This window comes from Colletotrichum siamense (assembly GCF_013390195.1).
Source record: "Colletotrichum siamense strain Cg363 chromosome Unknown KSG_Cg363_contig02, whole genome shotgun sequence".
Lineage (NCBI taxonomy): Eukaryota > Fungi > Ascomycota > Sordariomycetes > Glomerellales > Glomerellaceae > Colletotrichum > Colletotrichum siamense.
Genome location: NW_023501015.1, coordinates 6021385 through 6041913, shown reverse-complemented (window position 1 = coordinate 6041913; position 20529 = coordinate 6021385). Strand labels below are relative to the sequence as shown.

Sequence of the window (20529 nt, the reverse complement as noted above, 5' to 3'; positions counted from 1 at the left end):
GCTCTTAAATACCTTTACACTTTATTTATAGGTTATTATATTAGGTCCTCTCTCTAAAGGTTTTATTTTTAAGATTTAATATAAGTAAGTTATTAGTTTTAAGTTAGAGATCTATTAATTATACTTCTTAATCTACTTATAATATTAATACTATATTAAGTTATATTTAAAAATTAAAATTAAGTTCTACTTCTACTCTTTATTATTATAATTATATATTATATATTACTAAGTTTAGTTTTATTATTAATATATTTTATTTTTACTATTATTCTATAAATAAGTATTATAAGTTTTTTTTAAGTAGTAAGGTTTATAATAAGTATATTTATTTAAAGTAGTTTTATAATATAGTAGTAAATACTATTTATATTTATATATTTCTATACTTTTTATATTTTATATATATTACTAACTTATTATAATTAACTATTTACTAAATAAAATAGTTTATCTAAAAAATATAAAAATAGCTAAAGAAGAAGTATTATAAAAGAAAGCTACTATTTTATATACTATATAAGCTAAATTAGATAAATCTATAGTATAATTAGATTATTTATATAAATAGAAAAGAATAGTTTTCTAAAAAAGTTAAGAAGTTATAGAGGAGGAGCTAGTAGTATCTCTTATATTAGAGGTTTAGTTAATAAATAGCTTTAATATAATAGATTTAGATTTAATTTTTAATTAGAATTTTAATACTTTAAACTTTTTATTAAGGGGATCTTAGTTATATTTTAGTATTTCTAACTAAATAAATAGTTTTCTTTATTATAATCTATCTACTTTTATTAGTAATTTAATATATCTATATAGATATCTAATTTATAAGTAGCTATTAATATTTATTTAATTAAGAAGTATTATTAGTATTAATATAATTTCTTATTCTTAGTATTATTACTAATAGATAGTAAGTTTATTAGTTATATTAGTGAGGTTTTTTATAAGTTTTTAAATATTATTTTTATATTTATATCCTTTCTACTTAATAAGATATTAATATTTTTTAAGTTCTTTAAAATAGTTAATAATATATTTAACTTTATATTTTAGTTTATTATTCTCTATAATAATAATATTATTTATTTATAATCCTTATAAAACTAGTTTAAATAATAAAATATAAAATACTAAATAATACTTTATAATATTTAGAAGTTTAAGTTTATAGTTAACTAGTAAAATAATTTATAAGATTTTAAAAAGTCTAAGTTTTTTAAAATTAAATTTATTATTTAGTTATTTTATTTTAATATTTTGCTATATAAAATAAGTACTATCTCTCTCTTTTAAAGTTAATCTCTTAATTCTTTATTTATTACTAAATTAGGTTATTTATTATTATATAAATTTAAGTTTTTTATATATATTTTCTTAGATATCTTTAATTTATTATACTAAAATAATAGCTTTTACTATAATTAGTTTTACTTAAAATTCTCTATAAATAGTAAATTTAAATCTATAGTTAAGGTAGAAAGGGGATTTCTTAATATTTTCTCTTATTATATTATTATAAGTAAATTAAGTTATTAATAGTAATATAACTTAATTATCTTAATTATAGTTAATATAAATATAGAAATAAGTTTTAAAGATTTAGTTAATTTATTCTATTTATCTATTAATCTATAAATAGAATATAGTAAATATTAATTATTTAATATTAAAATATAATATAATTAATTTTTAAAAGTTAGAAGTAAAGATTTTATTTTTATCTAATATAATTTCTTTAAATATTCTATAATTAGTAATAATATACTTAAGAAATATATAAGTATATTTTTTAATATTATTTACTTTTTTATATAAAATAAAATAAGTATACTTTATAAATTAATCTATAATAATAAAAATACTATTATAATATACTTCTATAAAAGGTTCTTAAGATTTTAATAGCTTAATAATAAAGTTAAGTAATATAAATTACTAAATAGTTTATAATATAAATAAAAGTTATAATATACTATAAAGTTAATATTAAATAGGTTTACTTTTAAAATAAACTTTATAATCTTTAATTATTTTTACTATATATTCTCTAATAACCTTTTCTCTATATTATTATTATAATTATTTCTAAGTTTTTATAATTCCTTAATAACTATATATAAGTTAAATATAAAACTTTATAATTACTTTATTATTTAGTTTACTAAGTAGATTAATTTTAAATTATTTAGCTATTATTAAGAGTTTAATTATTAATATTAAATCTCTATTATTATTTCTTTTAAAAATTACTTAAGTTTTTTTAAATATTAAAATATTATAGGGCCTCTAGCTATTCACTATAATTTTTACTTACTTAGAGCAATAGACCTCCTAACTCTACGCCTCTTAATAATACACACAGCCTTCAGTTATATAATTATAACTCTCTTAATCTCAGCTGCACTTATATATACATATTAGTTAACAACTTCACTATCTTTAACTTCACTTTAGTAATAATATAGTTTATAATTACTTAATTACTTAATTACTAACTACTAAACTATTAACCTATCCTCTCTCTTGCATATTACTTATATTACTATTAAATACTATCCCTATTACTACTTTACTATCTACTATAATAACTTCTTTAGAAGTAAGTTATTATTATTATCTTCTTATTTAATTAGGCTAGCTAACGCCTTTAAAGTAGCTATACTATTATTAGTAACACTCTCTCTATTTAGTATAAGGCGTACTTATTAATCTCTATTAAGCTTATGCTTAGGCTTAGGCTATATCTACTTTAGTATTATAGAAAGTTTATATAAAGAAGGCTTATTCCTTAAAATAGCTAGAGATATATATAGCCTCTATTTTAAGGCTATTAGGGGTATTTATTACCTTAATTATAGTATAAAGAAGGTTTTTTTTAGAAGTATTTTTAAGGGCTTTATTTAATACTACTATAATAAACTACTCCTAATTAGAGTTAGAGTACTTACTAAACTTAAGGGTTTTATCTAGTATATAGATATTATATTATATAGCAATAATCTTAGCTATTTTTTTAAAAAAAGGTATACTTAGCATAGGGTTAGTATTCTTATATTCCTTATATAGTGTAGATATTATAAAAATATTTTAGGATCTATTATAAGTTAAAGAGGAAGAGAGAAGGGTATAAGCCTTACGTATAGTAGAGCTTTTTATACTTCTAGCTATAAGAACCTCTTATAATAACCTCTTTAGTTAAGGAGTTATCTCTATTTAGTAGCGTTTATAGATAATCTCTTTAGTTAAGAAGTTATCTCTCTTATAGTAATATTCACCTTACTAGAAGGTTCAGCAAAGCTATCGCTAGGTTATAAGAGCTTTAGTAACCCTTTTAGCCCTAATATGATTAGCCCTGCTATATATAGCGCTACTAGCCTTATACTGTGCAGCTAGTGCTATTACTATTCTACTAATCTATTTAGCTAAGGTATATATTTAATTTTATATAGTAATATTTAGAGGGTTTGCCTACTAGTAGGAATATATAGGGTTTCTATACTATTTTCCTTAATTAGTAGAGGGTATAGGTTAAGGTGCCTATATAGTGTTTCTAGAATTATGCCTGTATATAAGGTGAATTTTGCTGTAGTCTTTTTATAGGGGGACTGCATTATAACTACAAACTTAATTAAAATATTATAGTTTAGTTATTAACTAAAAGTATTAGCTTTATTATTATTTAATTCTTTTTAATAAATAATTTAGAAATTAAACTTAGAAAAGAATTCTAACTATTTAATTTATTATTTATTTAATATTTTAAAAGTAGTAAAATATAAGAAGTTCTTATAATCTAAATATATAAATATTTTATAAACTATTTTTAAGAGTTTAAGTCTCTATTTCTTAAAAACTTTAATTATTACTATAAGTTCTTTATTATAAATTTAATAGTTAAATTTAAGTTTATAAAGTTTCTAAGAGAAAAAAGTATATAAATATAGCTTTTATTTTAAGTTTTATTATAATAATTATACTCTAAAAGTATAGTTTAAAAAGTTTAGTTCTACTTTAAACTATTTAGTAAAATTTAATATTATTAAAACTAATTTACTATTAATAAAATTTTTAATTTTCTAAAAAGCTATTTATTAGAGTTTTTCTTATATAAAAAGGATATCTTTATAGCTAAAGTTAATAAGAGCTATATTAATCTTATTATAGTTCTTAATAAATTTTTAATAAAAATTAATAAAACTTAGGAATTTTTAGATTTTCTTAAAGTTTTTAAGTTTTAGCTATTCTTTAATAGCTTTAATTTTATTTTCTAATATTTAAACTTTTTTAAAAATAATAATAAATCTAAGATATTCTACTTTTTAAGTATAGAATTTATTTTTCTTAAGTTCTATTAAGAACTTAGTTTTCTAAAAGACTTATAAAATATAGTAAATATCCTTTTTATATTTCTTTAGTATTAATAAGAATATAAAAATATTATTTAAATAAATAACTATATAAATATTAATATATTTATATAAAACTAAATTAATTATATTTTAAAATATTATAAAGGTGTTAATAAGATTAAAAAGTATAATAAAGTATTTAAAATATCTTTTTTAGGTCTTAAAAACTATTTTCTATTCTTTTCTTTATTTTATTCTAATTAAATTATAAACTTTTTTAAAGTTAAAAATTATAAACTAATTAACTTTATAGAGAAATCTCTTTATTTTATTAATAAATAATAATAAATAATAATTCTTAATTATTATTTTATTAAGTATATAATAATTAATATATAATTATAATTTTCTATTTTTCTTTAATATAAATAAGATTAAACTTCTTATTAGTAATATTAAAAGTTTAATATATCTTTTTTTAAGACTTTCTTTAAAATATTTATTTAAAGCTTTTATTTCTATAAAATTAAAGCTATAAATTTTATTAAATTATAATTCTTTTCTTTTTTTAAAAAGAATTTTATAGTTAAAACTTATATATTTAAATAGTTTAGTTTTTAACTTAGCTATAAAGAGTTTTTTATAAACTTTATATTCTTTTAAAATAAATAGAAGTAAATTATTCTTAAGATCCTCTATTATTAATTATTATAATATAACTTCTTTTATTTTTAAGTAATAAATATATTATTTTACTATTTCTTATTATATTAATTTATTTAAAGTTTACTTTTTATAAAACTACTTAGTAACTAAATTATTATAGTTCTATTAAAGTTAGCTTTTACTTTAGTTTATCTATAAGTTATTTATTTATAGTTAAAGTAATCTTAATATTATATTATATATCTTTATATTAGTAATATTAAATTAAATTCTTTTTTTTTAATTTAAGTAATTTATTTTAAAAAGTATAATCTTATTATAAATAATACTTCTTTTATACTTAAATTCTTTTTTTTCTACTATATATAAAGAGTATAATTATTCTTTTCTTCTTTATTATACTTCTAACTTATTAATAACTTAGGGAGTAATAAAATTTATTTTAGCTTTATTATTAATTAATATAAATATTATTTATTTATTAATAATAACTTTAACTTTTAAGTTCTTTTTATATCTTCATAATATTTAATAAATAGATCTTTTCTTTATTATTTATTATAATCTATTATTAATAAATAAATTTAGTTTTTTAACTATTTTAATTATCCTAAATAAGTAATTTATTTTCTTTTTTATACTACTTTAGTAAAGCTATTCTTATAGATTCTAATTTATAGAGGTTTTAGTTTATTTTTTATAATTCTCTATATATAAGTTTTATCTTAATAGTAAACTTAATATTTATTATACTAATATTTATTTTATTTTATATTATTATTATATTAATATTTTATAGAGAACTATAAACTTAATTAAAAAGTAGTAATCCTTTTATTAAAAGCTATTATAATCTATTTAATTATAATATATATAATATAGATATTCTTAATAGGTTTATTATTAAGTTTTTTAGAGTAAAATTAATAATTATACTTATTTCTTATATATTCTTTATATTTATTATAAAAGTATTAAAGCTAAAAGAGGGTTTAATATTATTAATAGTTATTTTATAGAGTAAAATAATTTTCTATATATAGTTAGAAAATATAATTTTAGTTTTATTAATTTACTAAAGTATTATAGAAATAGTACTATTATTTATCTTAAAGTATATTAATTTCTTAGTACTTTAAGAGTTACTTAATTTTATTTTCTTAGTTATTAAATTCTTCTCTAAAACTAAAATTATCTATATTAAGGGTAAAATTATAAGTAATCTCTACTTAAATATATTATTAAGTAATATTATAAAGTTTATTTAAATTATAAAATAAACTTTTATTTTTTCTAAAAATCTAATTATTAGTTATACTAAGAAGTTATTATTCTATTAGTAAATTATATTAATATTTTAGTTCTTTTTTAGATTTCTCTTTAATTTATTTTTTTATTTCTTAGTTAATTTATTTAATTTTAATAAGGTTTCTATATATATATTTATATTATTCTATATATAAAAGTATAGCTTTTAGTTATTTTTCTTATATAAGATTATAAAGTTTTTCTTAGATATATTCTAAGTATATAAGTTTTACTAACTAGAAATATATTAGTTTTTACTTATTATTATTTTTTAGTTCTTAGTTTTAAATTTATATTACTAAAGTATTAATAAGTTTAAACTATTATATTTTTAGTATTTTATTAAGTTATTTAGTTAGTTTTTTAATAATTCTACTATTATTAGAATATATTATAGCTAAAGTTTTAAAATAAGTATTAGAGATAGTTATATTATATTTAAACTATTTAAAGTTACTATTTTTTAAATAATATCTTAATATTTCTTTATCTTTAAAGTAGATTTAATATTTATTATTATAATATTTAGTTTATAATTAAGATATATATAGAGCTTTTATAATTATATTAACTTATTAAAGTTACTCTACTATTAATTTTTAAAAGAACTTCTTAAGTTATTTATAATCTCTAGTAATATATTTTTATTTATTATAGTTATAATATTTAAAGTTTTAAAGTTTTTTATTATTAAGTTTAGTTATTATACTAAAGTTTATAAATCTACTATATTATTTATAAGTAATACTTTAGTAAATATTATTCTAATAATTATATAGTTTATTATTATTTTATTAGTTATTAAACTTATATTAAGGTTATTATTAGTATTTATATCTTATATTAAGGTTTAGTTTTCTTTTTCTTTTTTTTTATAGTATTTAAAAAGTTAGTTATTAATTTTAATAGTATATTTAATATAATTTTTAAAACTAAGAAGTTTATTAACTTTAGCTATTTTATTTTTAATATTATTTTTAAATCCTTAATAGAAAATAAAAACTTTACTTTTATTAGTTATATTAAGTTAAGAGGTAATTCTTTAGAATTTAGCTATATAGAGAGAAATAAACTTAATTTATTTAAAATAAGCTAAATTATATTTAGTTTATTTTTTTTTATTTAATTCTAAGAAAAATAATTAAAAAGCTTTAATATATTTTATAAAATTAAAAAAAATATCCTTAACTTTTTAGCTATATTTCTTAATAGAGTTATTAAACTATTTTTACTAAAGGGGTTTAAATTAAACTAAAACTTATCCTCTAAAAAAAATAGCTATATATATTACTTATTTAGTTTTATTCTAAAAAATACTTATATAGAAAGCTTAATAGGTTTATATTTAAACTAAATATCTCTTAAATTATCCTAAAATTTTATTAAAAATAATAAGAGAGTTAAGCTTAAGTTATTCTTATTTTTTAACTAAAACTAAAATAATATTAATAATAACTTAGAAAATAGTAATTTCTTTTTCTAAGTTTTAGTTCTTATAAGTTTATTTCTAAAATTTACTAAAAACTATAATATTTTAGTTAAATATTTTATATATTACTTTAAAGTTATTATTAGTTTTATTAAGCTAATATTTAAGTTTTTTAGTATTATCCTCACTATTTAAGTTATTTTTTATTTTCTAATCTTTTAATTCTTAAACTAAGTTTTAAATAATTTATTTTCTAGAAGTAAGTAAAAATTTAAAAGTAAATAACTTAATAGAAGTATAAGAAAATATTATTATTTATTATTATTAATAAGAATTAATAATTAACTTACTAAATAAAAGTAATTAAAGTATTATAGTTAGCTATTTAATAGTAAGGTTTATTAATAAAAACTAAGAATTAATATATTCTAATAGTATATTAAGTTATAATTTAAGTTAAAGGTTATAAACTATAGTAAATTAAGTTTTTAGAGACTAAAATAATTAATTTTAAACTTAATAAATAATTTATAATACAAATAAGCTAAAAATATCCTAAAAATAAATACTAAGTTAATTACTAAAGAGCTATAAAAATTTAATTTTAAATTAAGCTTAAGTTATACTATATATAAATCCTAAATAGTATTTTTTATTTACTTAAGAGTAATTACTTAAGTATATAAAGTAATTATAATTAGTTAGTAATACTAACTAATTACTAAGTATCCTATCTTATACTCTATTAATTATTTCCCTATTTTATTATTATATAACTTATATTATAGTTCTTTTATACTAAGTAAGTTCTTACTATTCCTATAATCCTATAGTATAAATATCCTATCCTAGCTATTTAACGCCTAAGTAGGTTATTTAGCTATTATCCTTATTTATAGGTTATAATAAATAGGCGACGATAATAGGTGATAATAATAGGTGATAATAATAGGTGATAATAATAGGTGATAATAATAGGTGATAATAATAGACGACAACAATAGACGATAATTACACATAGTAACAACGATAGTAATAAAAATAGTAATAATAGTAGGGATGAGAGTAGTAATAGTGACAATAGTAAGGTATAGCCACAGGAAAAGTAGTCACTCTAGCATAGGAAAATGAGCCTATCCAGTAATTAATGCAGGTAATCCTAGGCAACGACCTGCGAAAGCAAATTTACGATATGGCCAGTTGATTCATAACAACATTGTCTGAAGGGTGTTTTCCATGTTCATTTCTGTGCATGTGTATCTGAAGCATGGACAAGTAATACGTCAGAGTCTATGACGTTAAACACAAAGGTATTGTATGAGAACTTGCGGTTCCAGACACACGGCCTTCGCAATGAGAATCTTTCAGTCACGGACCAATGGTAGTTTAACAATAGTATTGTGGTTTAATTCATGGCTTATTGTGTACCGAACAAAGGCAAATAACAGCAGGAGTCCGTTGTTTCAATTGCTCAGTCTGAACACAACCTACAGCCAAGACGCCTCATTATTTTCGTATCACAGATGCATTCATGAATGAAACCCTCAAGACCTTCTCTATTCTGCCCTCCTACTATATAAACACGTCCTGAATGTTGTCGGGTTTCTTGACAAACCACAGACCCACATCATCCCACTTACACTCCGTTACGTTAACAGCGTCCGCCCCCAACTTTAACCCAGAAGGAAAATTTTCCACTAGCCTAAAAACCCCCTAAACTTCACACCTTAATAACTCTATACGTACGCAATACGTAAGAATAAAAAATATATTAATTAATAGCCCTCAATTAGGTAATTATAATAATATCTTTTTTATTTATAAGTACTTTATATATATATAAAACTATTAAGGTGTGAAGTTTAAGGGGCTTTTAAGCTAGTAAATACTAAATATAATACTAAAAAGAAAAAACGAAACCCCTAGTATATTACGTTAAACTGTCCGCTTAAAAACCCCTTAAAATCAGCCTTAACTTCACACTTAGCTAACTCTATATATACGTAATACACAAAAATAAGAAAGATATCGTTATAATTACCTAATTAAGGGCTATTAATTAATATATTTTTTATTTACACGCATTGTATACGTATAGAGGTATTAAAGTGTGAAGTTTAGAGCGATTTAGTAGTTTTTTAGTAAAAAGCCCCTTTTTTTGCCTTTTTCAGGCTAAAAACTGCGGGGTGGACGCTGTCAACGCAACGGAGTATAACAAAACATCAACCGAAGCAACAACCAATCATCATCCCAACCAGCCTTGATTAACAGCGAAATGTTATCACAGACTTTGTCACCAACTTCTCCGATCGCAAAGCTCGAGGCCCTACCTTTTGAACTTCTGCTTCAAATTGCAGAATACCTCGCACACCATGACCCTCCCTTACAAGAAAAGTGTCTGGTTGGGCAATACCTTGCCAAGGGGGATGACGAAGAACGAAGTGAATGGACCGGAAAAGTTTGGGGATTGACACCATCTCTAGACACCAGATATCCTGGTGAGTTGTTGGTGTCTTCGTTCCAAGTCTCGGATTTACTCAACTTGGGGAGGTGCCACTCACGGCTGCAGGCAGTCTGCGCGGAATTCGTCTATCGTCAGCCGAATTTGGTTGGCAACAGAAAGGAAGGTCTCCCAAGATTCCTTCACACCATCACATGCAGAAGACCCGAACTCCAAAACGCAGTCACCGATTTGGCTGTGTCGTGGTTGAGATCCGGGAACTCCGGCCCTGGATACAGAGGCGCGGACATGATCAAGAAGTATTTGCGACCAAACTTGGTCAATCTCACCAACTTGAGTGCTCTAGACATTGAGAACCACCCATCCGACGGGACAGTCTATCTTTCTCAATGGTGTGCTCTACTTCCGCACTTTCCTGCCTTGCGTAGACTGTCCATGAGAGGCTTCCGCAAACAGCTATCAAAGCTCTTGCCTCGGCTGCCGCAGGTTGATGAGGCATGGTTCTATAATTGCACGGTTTCAACCAAACCGGAATGCCGGCGAGTTATCGCCTGCCTTCCCAACATTCGTACGCTAGTCAATTTTCGCAGCCTTCGACATCTTCCTGAAAACGCCCTCGACGAAATTTCGAATAAGCTGGAGACCTGTGCTTGGCTTGTGCCGTCGAAGAATATGGCTGATTGCAACAAAGGTCTGCGCCGATTCACAAAACTGAAACATCTGAAGATCATGGACTTGGAGGCCTTTCTCCAAGGCAATTTTGTCAATTTCTCAGATACTCTGGAGACATTGGAGCTAGTGCGCGGTCCCGCCTCAATGTGGCATCACGGTCCGTTGGATCAAGGTTCCTACACCAGATTGCGGTCCCTTCTTGTGCAGCTTGCAACCCAGTGCGCGCAGATATACACAACGATGAGGATTGTTGATTTGAGACGCATTTATGCTGACCTTCTTGGTAGCCATCCGAGCATCCGCCGTGCGATGCAACTCTTCAGGTACTTCATCGAAGATAACTTCCTCGAGAACGGCAGTCAACTTCTTCTTCGCGGCGAAGATAAACCGACGCTGGGTAGCAGCTTTCGCTATAGGCTGCCTGTTCCCTCTTCCTCATTATTAAGTGGTTAACATGAGTGAGTGATGAAAACGGTGTTGAAGTTTCCTATCTCATCGCAATAGTAGGAGAAATAGTATGAATGGACTCTTTTGATGCTCAACATTTTTGCCATCACTTCTGTCAATGCCTCCAAAGAAGCTTCTGCATCTTCTACAAGTGCTGCCATGGATTTGATTCATCGTAATTTGGTGAGACTGAGGTCGTTGGCAGGAATTTCACCAGATCTTCGAAACCTGATCCTACACAATGAATCTTTCACAAAAGTGTTCCTGTTACACGCCATTTTCTGATACCATGATACGAGTTGCGTTCGTCATCATGTTCATAAAATATTGGATAGTTTAGGTGAATTCTTTTGCCAATGATGTAGCTTCTGTCACTAGCGGAGCCGCTGCATTCCATTTACTTCACGATCCAATGTGATCAGCAATAGCATCGTTCTTGATCTTGCTGTTCTCGGGTACCTAAAAGCTATAATGCGGCTTGTATTCATAATTGTAACGGCATATATGTCGTGAAAACTGACAACGGCACTCGGATCATCAGTGGCGGCATTAGGAACCTCAGTGGCAACAAGGAATACGTTGACATTAGCTTGATAGACGACCCGATCGCACGGTCTTTTGTCAAATATAGGTAGTACCCTATGCATGGTATCCCTTGTTCCGTCGTCTTCATTGTCCCTGTTGCCATCCATGTTGTCGTGCTCGTTATTGTCACAGTCTCCATCAACTGCCACTTGAAACTAGTGAGATATTCATCCTCTTTGAGCCCAAGCTTCCTCTCTCAGCTGACAACCCGATTGGCCTTGATCTGTACCTCGCGGCCGGGTTGTGTGTCTAAGTCCGATCTCGCCTTTTTAGAAGTGACCCCATTCATACCTGCAATGTCACCTGCATGGCAGGGATCATATTTTGCTCCGATCTCAGACATAATACAGCTCATAAAAGGGAACGTCATAACTGTGATACCACTCCTCCTGCGTCAAGGCACGATCCCTCGTCCACTGCTTTCTTTCTTTCTCATTTCCCTCATAGGGCCAACATACTCTGCCACGCAGCCGGTCCTTGTTTTCTAAAGGAGTTCTGCTCGGGAAAACCAGGTCTGTATGAAGTATGGTTGGACTCAAGTGGAGCCCCAAATTTCTTGTGGTTTCCGTCCATTTTGTGTTCGTCTCCTTGTCCATTCGAAACTCCCAGGATGATTCAATTGTCATCTTTGCAGTATTTCCTCTCCGTTCATATCGGAAGAAAAATTGGTGTTTATTCTCCTCGCAGTGCCACAACTCCATGAGCTCTAGCTTGGGCATCCTGCTTGCCGCTCGTGCTGCAAGATGCAGCAGTTTGTTGGCGCGTGTATGCTTCACTGAAGCTCCAAGCCTAGGCGATGTAAGAGCTAAATGTCTCAGCTCTGGCCAAGGCTGAGGGCCTGCCGACAAAAAGAAATCCAGAGCATCAAATACACACGTTGCGTAGAGCGTTTCCAGCTGACGGCTTGCCTTGGCCGCGACCGTTGCTAAGTCAAATATGTCTGGCGCATCGGCTCCTGTGTGCATCCAAGGATGGCTCTCTTCCCAAAGAGATACCCTCTTAACTTCCTTTGGCATCTCGGTTAGAAGCGTCCAATATGCCAGACCAAGCAACTCATTATGTCGCTGGTCCATCCCACGCCAAGGCTCGTAAACAACCTCCTCGACATTTGGTAACATTCCAATGATGTATTCGAGAGCTTGTGGAGATGGGGTTCTGTGGTGTTGCAGGCTGATGACAAACCGCGAGACAGCCGGGATCTTTGCGCTGCTTAGAAAATGCAGGTCGTCATTGTCGGGAAGGACGAAGTCGAGGAGATTTCCAAACGTCCGTTGCGTATGCTCACGACCATGGTCCAGGCTGCGCCTGTCTAGAGACTGCAGCCTCTGCGGATCGTCTTTGTCGGAAAGACCAAAGTCGAGGAGATTTCTAACCGTCGTACGCATCTGCACATGGCCATGGTTCCGTTGGCAGAGCTGTTCGAGCCGGTCTCTTCTTCGAGGTGTCGTACCCTCCAAATCGTCCAAATCCTTCATGCCCAAGTTCTTTAGTCTGAAATTTGACCAGGCGTGTAGGGTATCGCTTGGGGAGCTTGCGCTCAACTCAAGCGATAGACCGCCACATCCCTGCCACTCCGAGAGGGTCTTGAAGAGGCTCAGCAAATTCCTGCTAAATGCCTGGTTGTTTAGATGAATTGTCGTCTCGTCTTCTGCCACACCGTAGTCCTGGGGCACGTACTTTTCCAACTCCACGTGGAGATGGATCCTTTTGACGAGTCCACATCGGTGGCCGTGCATAATGTTACAGAAGTAGGCCACTTCCTCTTCTCGGAGAAGATTGAACGAGTTGTAAAGGCAGCCTTCAAAGAATACCTGCCATTCTTTGCAGACCATGGAAAGCTCGGGGAATCTTCTTCTCTTCGCATCGGTTCCGGCAACCTCGTCAAGAACCGCCAGACGGAGTTCTGATGGCAGTTCACTCCATCCTGTGAATGTGGTTGTGCTGGTTCTGTGCGTCTGGCACTCTGTAGTCTCATTCGCATGCCCTGTCTCCTTAGAGACGCCGGCTGCCGTCCTAGGAGTGGATTCGAGAATTTTCCCCGTAATCTCCGATGAGTCGCTGCGGACGTTCATTTTGGGGTTTTCGAAAAATAAAAGGTAAGTTGATGAGGTTTTGTATATAATGAAGGTGTTTTGTATACCAAGCAGAAAGGTTTGCAGCTTGTAAATGAAGGCTACTAAGGTTTCTGGCTGGCTACCCTTAAATAAATAGGTCATGTTTTTCAAAAACTCTCACAAGGTCATTCTAGAATTTACAAAGATGGGTTGGGAGCTGTGCGGAACTAGACCTCTATGGTCTCGGTCCTCGGTACAGTCAGGTTACTACCAATGACTTGGTAACTTGTCCGGATGAGTCACTCTGCGGTGCGAAGGATACGGAAGCGTAATAATGTACGGATTCACAGGCATGGCGTTCCTGGATGGAGCCTTGCTGCATTAGGATAGCCCTGTTACATTCGTTTTAGAAGCATGGCCCGGATGATTGCGTTTCTTTCCTTCCAAGTAATTGAGTCACAGAATCATATCTATTGCCTATTGTCTATTTGATAATGATAGTTGTTGAAGATCTTAAATATGAATGGCAAGGATTGAACTACACTACACCCGTAGACGGGTTTGAAGGCAGACTTTTCTTTGCACACCCATGTCTAAGAGGGAATCTTCACGTACGACGTGATCGGTTCATTGTCATCGTCACAATCATCGTCGCTGACCTCGAGCTCTGAGCCACTGTCGGAGCTGATGTGATCAAATACCGATATGTATTCCTCATCCGTTAGGTCAGAGTCGTTACCTATGTCGTCGGACTCATCCTCCATTGTACGGAAGATGGATATGAGTTCATAATCGCATGGAGCCTCGTCCTTTTGATGCTTCTGTTGAGGCTCCTGTTGATGCTCCGGTTCAGGCTCCGGTTCGGGCTCCGGTTCAGGCTCCCGCCGGGGATACTCAGGAAGAATACAAGTGACCCCAATTTCTTCAAACCGCTTCTTAGCAGCTTCAAACACGGGTTGCGCCTCACATTTGTACGTCCCCGGCGACGGAATGTACTCGATAGAACTGACATCCACCACCCGTACGCTCGTGTAGTTCAGTTCACAGCTCTCCGCCAACCTCCGAAGCATGCGTTTCCAATCACCCAGATTTTGTTGCGCCTCGTCCGCTTCTTCATCCCATATCCCTTCTGCGGGATACACATATTCCACCGTTTCCAAAGTAGAAAAAAGGTTGGATAGCTCCGAGCAAGCAATCTCACCTGCGACTAGACTGTTGTAGGCGTTTGACTTGAGGTGTTTCAGGTTCTTCAGGCGCCCAAGGGCATTCTGGCAGATGAGGTCGCGGCCGGTTCCCGTCCATACCAGTGTGTGGAGGGTGTCTGCAAAGGGTTGGAAGACGTCTTCAGGGATGTGGCCCCAGACATTCTTGCTGTTCATGATGAAGAGGGTATGCAGAGAGGGGAACTTCTGGAAGACTCTCCTGATGGAATTGCCATTGTTGGCGGAGTGTCCCAGCACCGAGCATTCGTTGAAATGCGCCTCCTTGACCTGCGGTAGGTAAGGAAGCTCGCATTCCATGTATTGGAAGCCTCTCAGGAACAGGTGGGCTAACGCTGGTAGTTTTGGCAGCAGTTGATACCATTCCCAGCGCTGGCTTGAGTCGTGGCAGATGTCAATTTCGAGACGGCGTAAGTTGCTCAAGCCCCGGAGGTCATCATAGAGCATGTTCCTGATTCCCCATTTCCATTCAAAGGTGTCATGGATTTGCTTTCCTTCTGGACGGCAGGTGTATCTAACAGAAAGCCTTTTGACCAGCGGCTGCAGGACCTTTCCACTCCGGGAAAGGGTGCTCAAGGCGTTCCATATCCTTTCGTATGGGGCGTCTAGAAGAACCACATTGCGGTAGATTTCTCTGTCACTGATCTCTGATAATCTGGAGTTCGTCCTCGCAAAGTTGAGCAGGTCGTTGTCAACGTTGAAAGAGAGCCACCTTGGAATAACATGGGCTGCGCAGAATGTCTCCAAAGGGTTGGAAAAGCCAACGTATCGAGCAACTGACCAGTATGTTTCTGTTTCATCGCCGCCCTTTCGTAGCGCGTATCGAGCTTTGATGTCGGAGGTTAGGTCGGGAAAGGTGATCCATGTTGGAATGAGGTAGCTAACGATCAACGCCAGTATCTCAGTTGGGAGCCTGGTCAAGGTCGATTTAAATCTCTTTGAGACGGCTCTTGTAAGCGTAAAGTCGTTTGACGAGGTGATTATTTCTGGGTACCATTCCAATCCTGGGGTATATCGCAGGTTCGTCGAGCTTTCGGCGTAGTTGGGGCAACACATAGCTTCCGCGTTTCGTCTTAGTTGGTCTTTGAAATGGATGGAGAAGATTATCTAGGAGTTTCGGAGATGTGAAGGGAGAAGCCATCACGGCATGTCTGCTAAGTTTGCTTCGATCTATATACGTGGCGGCGGGGTCAATACCCTAACACCTGGATTGTTGGTAAGAATGGCCTCGGAACTCAGTGTGCAAGGGTTCCTTAGTTGAGCAACAGATGATCATCCAAAGGCTCAATTCTGTAACGATTCTATTCTAGAAAGTATCAAATCATTCAAGTAAAGGGGTTTCACAAATAGATCGAGGTTGTATTACACGCGTGTCGCTGGTAAGCTTGTTCGCTTGAACACGTAAGACAAAGTTGTTTCTCTGTTCCAAAGGCAAGTTTTATCTCCAGAAGCGTCCTGCTGCTTTTTAACACAAAAGGTCTGAAATGCCAGCGATGAAATGACCATTACCCGGACGATTGGTTGACGCGTGACTGTTAAAAAATTCTCAAGAGTCCGATAGAATATGCGGAGGAATGGAATGAATATGAAAGAAAATTTTAAGTGATACGCCATTTGCGGCTTGTTTCTCGAGACCATTAAAATGACCTTGAGGCAACTTTTGTTATGAGAAATTCAGGCTAGGACTGAATGTGGCGTATCAGAACCACTCCAGGTACATCAAGAACAAACATCAAGCCTTATCTGAAAGGCATCCAACGTGTCGGTAGTTGGTAGCCATCTTCAAACTCCTGACACAAGCTCAACGACACCAGCCTGGTGTCAAGCAGGGTACGTGCGGTGCCACGCCGGTCGGCCACGTGCCGCGCGACCGACGCCATTACTGTCCCGCTGGTCCATCTGGCTAGGGCGCCTTCGACTTTGCGATATTCAGATAGTTTGCTTGCTGGCAGGAACCTATAGCATTTCCGTACTACTTTCCTCAACTAGTATAGGGTATAAATCAAACTGCCCGTGAATCATTTCCCGAATCATGCCCGCGGGGGTAAATTTGTCGTAGTCTTTCGCGGGGGTTTTCTAAGGACCGGTCCAACGGTCATACCTCGGAACCTCAAATCGGAGAGGACGGGCTCCGGAGGACTCCCGAGGACCTGACGTTCCTGCATGTACGCCACACGCCGCACGTCTACCAATTCAGGGGGGTTCTCGGGAACGAATCTTGCGGAGGAGGTTAATTGTAAACATGGTAGGCAATGCCCCCAACCAACGGAACATTGCATAAGGGCTGCGCCGTAACTATCAGCTTAAATACGAAGACATATCGTACATTATCAGACATGTAACAGCATCAAAAGGTTTACTCCTCACCTGATATTAATTCCCCCACCAACTTCTACTCTATCATAACAGCAGACGGGGGCTTGTTTGTTGAATTCCAGGGGGGAGTGGAAAGATAAAAGCTGTTATAATAATAAAACAAGGAAAAAAGGAAAATACTTCCTCGTCAATAATGCCCGTCGCATCCAACATAAAATGCTATTGAACCCCCTCGCCCCGAGAACGCCAATGGAAAAGGAACAGCCCCCCCCAAACCTAGAGCGGCAACATTTCATTTCACAGTTCTAGTAGTCTCTCATCCGTCATCCCCTCATCCCCGGATCCAATCAACCCCTTCCGACGCCGTACTTGTCCAGCCTCTTACACGACGGCATCTCGTACTCGTCCGCCTTGCGCATCTTGTCCGGGTCCTGGAAGAACCAGCCGCTCGCGGCGTCATACATGCGCCGCTTCGCCATCATCTCATTCTCGCACTCGTACCGCAGCGTGCGCACCAGGGAAATCTCCGCCGTGCGGTCCAGCTTCTCCAGCTTGCCCTTGGTGTACGACTCCACCTCGGCCGGGTTGACAAAGTAGCTCGCGCCCAGGTTCGGCGTCTTGCGCTGCAGCGTGTACGCGCCCTTGGGGTTGTCGTACACGATGTTGGGCGTCGACGGCGTCGAGCCGCCGCTGAAGAGCGACGAGATGAGCGGGAACACGAAGAGCAGCAGGATCGGCAGCAGGCCCATGACCGTCGACATGCCGCCGCCCTCCTGCTCCGTCGCCTCGCGCGGTCTCCTCCGCGGCCGCGCGCCGCCGAACTGGTGCACCCGGAACCCTGGCCCGCCGCCAAAGTTGAAGACGAACTGCGGCCCCGTGTCGAAACCTGCATTTTGTCAATTAGCCATTGTCTCTGAAACTCGCACATTGTGAGTTCTCACCTCCACCAAACGGCCCGCCTCCAAACCCACCCCCAAAGAACCGCTGAAACATCTCCTCAGGCGTCATCTCCTCCATCCCGCCGCCGAACCCACCACCACCTCCCCCGCCTCCCCCGCCGCCCCTCTGCCGCTGCGCGAACCCGCTGAACGGGTTCTGCGCCTGCGCCTGCCCGAAGCGCGAGTCCGGGTCGGTCCCGAAGCGGTCGAACTTCTCCCTCTTCTCCTTGTCGCCCAGCACGCTGAAGGCGCGGCTGACCATCTTGAAGGCCTCGTCGGCGTGCTCGTGGCCGTTCTTGTCCGGGTGCGTCAGCAGGCTCTGCTTGCGGTACGCCTTCTTGATCTCGCCGTCCGAGCACGACGTCTTGACGTCCTCGAGCCCGAGGATGTCGTAGAAGGCCGTCGGCGAGCACTTGCGGATCCGCAGCACCGCCGCCTTCTGCTCCACCGTGTAGCTGCGGCCCTGGTTGCCCTGGTTGTGCTCGCGGTTGCGGGCGGCGTTGCCGCCCGTGTCGGCCCCCGAGGCTGTTGCGCTCGGCATCGTGGCCGTGTGGTGTGGTGTGGTGTGTTTTGTTTTGTTTTTGCGGGTGGTGGTGCTGTTGCTGGGTCGATGCTTTCACCGATTATTCAGGTCCGATTGCGAGTGCACGAAAACAAACAGCGTCGACGAGGTACTTCCGTGCGATCGTCGCGAGGGTTGTATGTGACGTCGTCGAGGGGGGTGCTGCGCGCGCAGTGTCGTCGGCTGATGCGATGATGATTGGTGGTTTTTGCGGCCTATCTGGCAAGATGGGCGATTTTGGCGTTGGACAAGGCTGCGTGGGAGCTCCGGAACGATTCCCCGCATCAGCTACGGCCAGGTTTCCGAAGAAGAGGATGCACGCAAAAGCCCGCGTGATCGATATTTCGTGTTGTGAATTAGGAGCGGTTTCCTAGGGAAAAGGTATCTAGGATTTCGTCGAGGAGGATCGTGTCGACCGTTGTCTCGCGGGAGCAAAAAAAACGTGGACCGTCCTACCGGAGAAAGGAACAAGACACTCTGCAGCAACAGGCCCCCAGTCAGTCGCAGTCCAGGCCACTCGCAACGTCGAAGTTGAAAGAAACCACGGCCCAGCTGATTGGGTGCGGCTTAAGCTTAGTCAACCGTGCGCAGGGACCATCTCTTATCGATAACCCACGTCACTTTTTTGGGTGTGGGGAGCAATTGGCAGCTCTACGAATTGGTTGGGGTCTAGTATCACCACCACCACCATCATCATCGACACTCACTCCTGTCTTCACCTCCAATTGCCCCGTCGGAACGGAGACCAGCCCTCCGCAAAATCACCACAATGGCCTCCGACAGCAGCACACCAGCAGCCGAACAGGCCAAGAACACCCTCCTGCAAAACGTCCACGAGTACGGCAGTACGCAACCACCCCTCCTCCTGCACCACTTTTACTCGCTCAACTAACACCAACCACCACAGCAAACCCCCTCCCGCCCGCAATCCACGCCATCCTCATCGCCGCGCTGCACGGCCGGCCCCTCAAGCTGCTCCCCTTCTCCTTCGCGCCCGCCCTGCTCTTCAGCAGCTACGTCAACCTCGCCGGCTTCCCCACCGACAGCGCCGGCTTCACCTGCGCGCTCTCCGGCCTCTACGCGCTCCTCGCCCTGCGCCGCCGCCAGCCGCTGCGCGCAAAGTTCACCGCCCGCGGCGCCGTGCGCGGCGTCGCCATCGGCATGGGTTTCGCGAACTCGGCCGCCGGCGCGTGGGTCTACGCCAGCGGGGACCGGAAGAAGGACGAGGCCGAGAGGAAGGCGAGGAATCGCTGGGGCGGAGACTCATGAGCGGGGGGAATTGTTGTTGATGAATGGAGGCGAGCAGCATATCAGAGTCAAGGCATTTTCGACGAAGCTTGGCTTGCTTGGGATCCCGTTTCTCCTCGGATTTGTGCCTGGTCTTGGCCGCGCCTCGAGCTGACACGACCCAAGATGCCAAGCCCAGGATGAGCGGGTTTAGCGGCAGTAGGGAGATGATGTACGACTACAGACGATGTCTATCAGACAATGGGCGACGTCGAGTCATGAGACGAAA

The 20529-nt window shown here is 35.4% G+C and overlaps 3 protein-coding genes across 3 annotated transcripts; 1 reads left to right on the top strand and 2 right to left on the bottom strand.

The window, feature by feature from the left end:
* Nucleotides 1–14570: 14570 nt before the first annotated feature.
* Nucleotides 14571–16253, bottom strand: CGCS363_v003580 (uncharacterized protein; the record flags this gene model as incomplete). Its single annotated transcript, XM_036635429.1, has 1 exon — nucleotides 14571–16253. One exon carries the CDS (start codon nucleotides 16251–16253, stop codon nucleotides 14571–14573), a length of 1683 nt encoding a protein of 560 aa, XP_036499682.1.
* A 1607-nt stretch (nucleotides 16254–17860) lies between these two features.
* CGCS363_v003579 (putative J domain-containing protein) lies at nucleotides 17861–18992 on the bottom strand (the record flags this gene model as incomplete). The annotated part of the gene is made up of 2 exons (XM_036635428.1): nucleotides 17861–18399; nucleotides 18455–18992. The coding sequence occupies 2 exons, from the start codon at nucleotides 18990–18992 to the stop codon at nucleotides 17861–17863; spliced, it is 1077 nt and encodes a 358-aa protein (XP_036500101.1).
* Nucleotides 18993–19782: 790 nt separating this feature from the next.
* On the top strand, nucleotides 19783–20282 carry CGCS363_v003578 (uncharacterized protein; the record flags this gene model as incomplete). The annotated part of the gene is made up of 2 exons (XM_036635427.1): nucleotides 19783–19858; nucleotides 19921–20282. The coding sequence occupies 2 exons, from the start codon at nucleotides 19783–19785 to the stop codon at nucleotides 20280–20282; spliced, it is 438 nt and encodes a 145-aa protein (XP_036500102.1).
* Nucleotides 20283–20529: the final 247 nt, after the last annotated feature.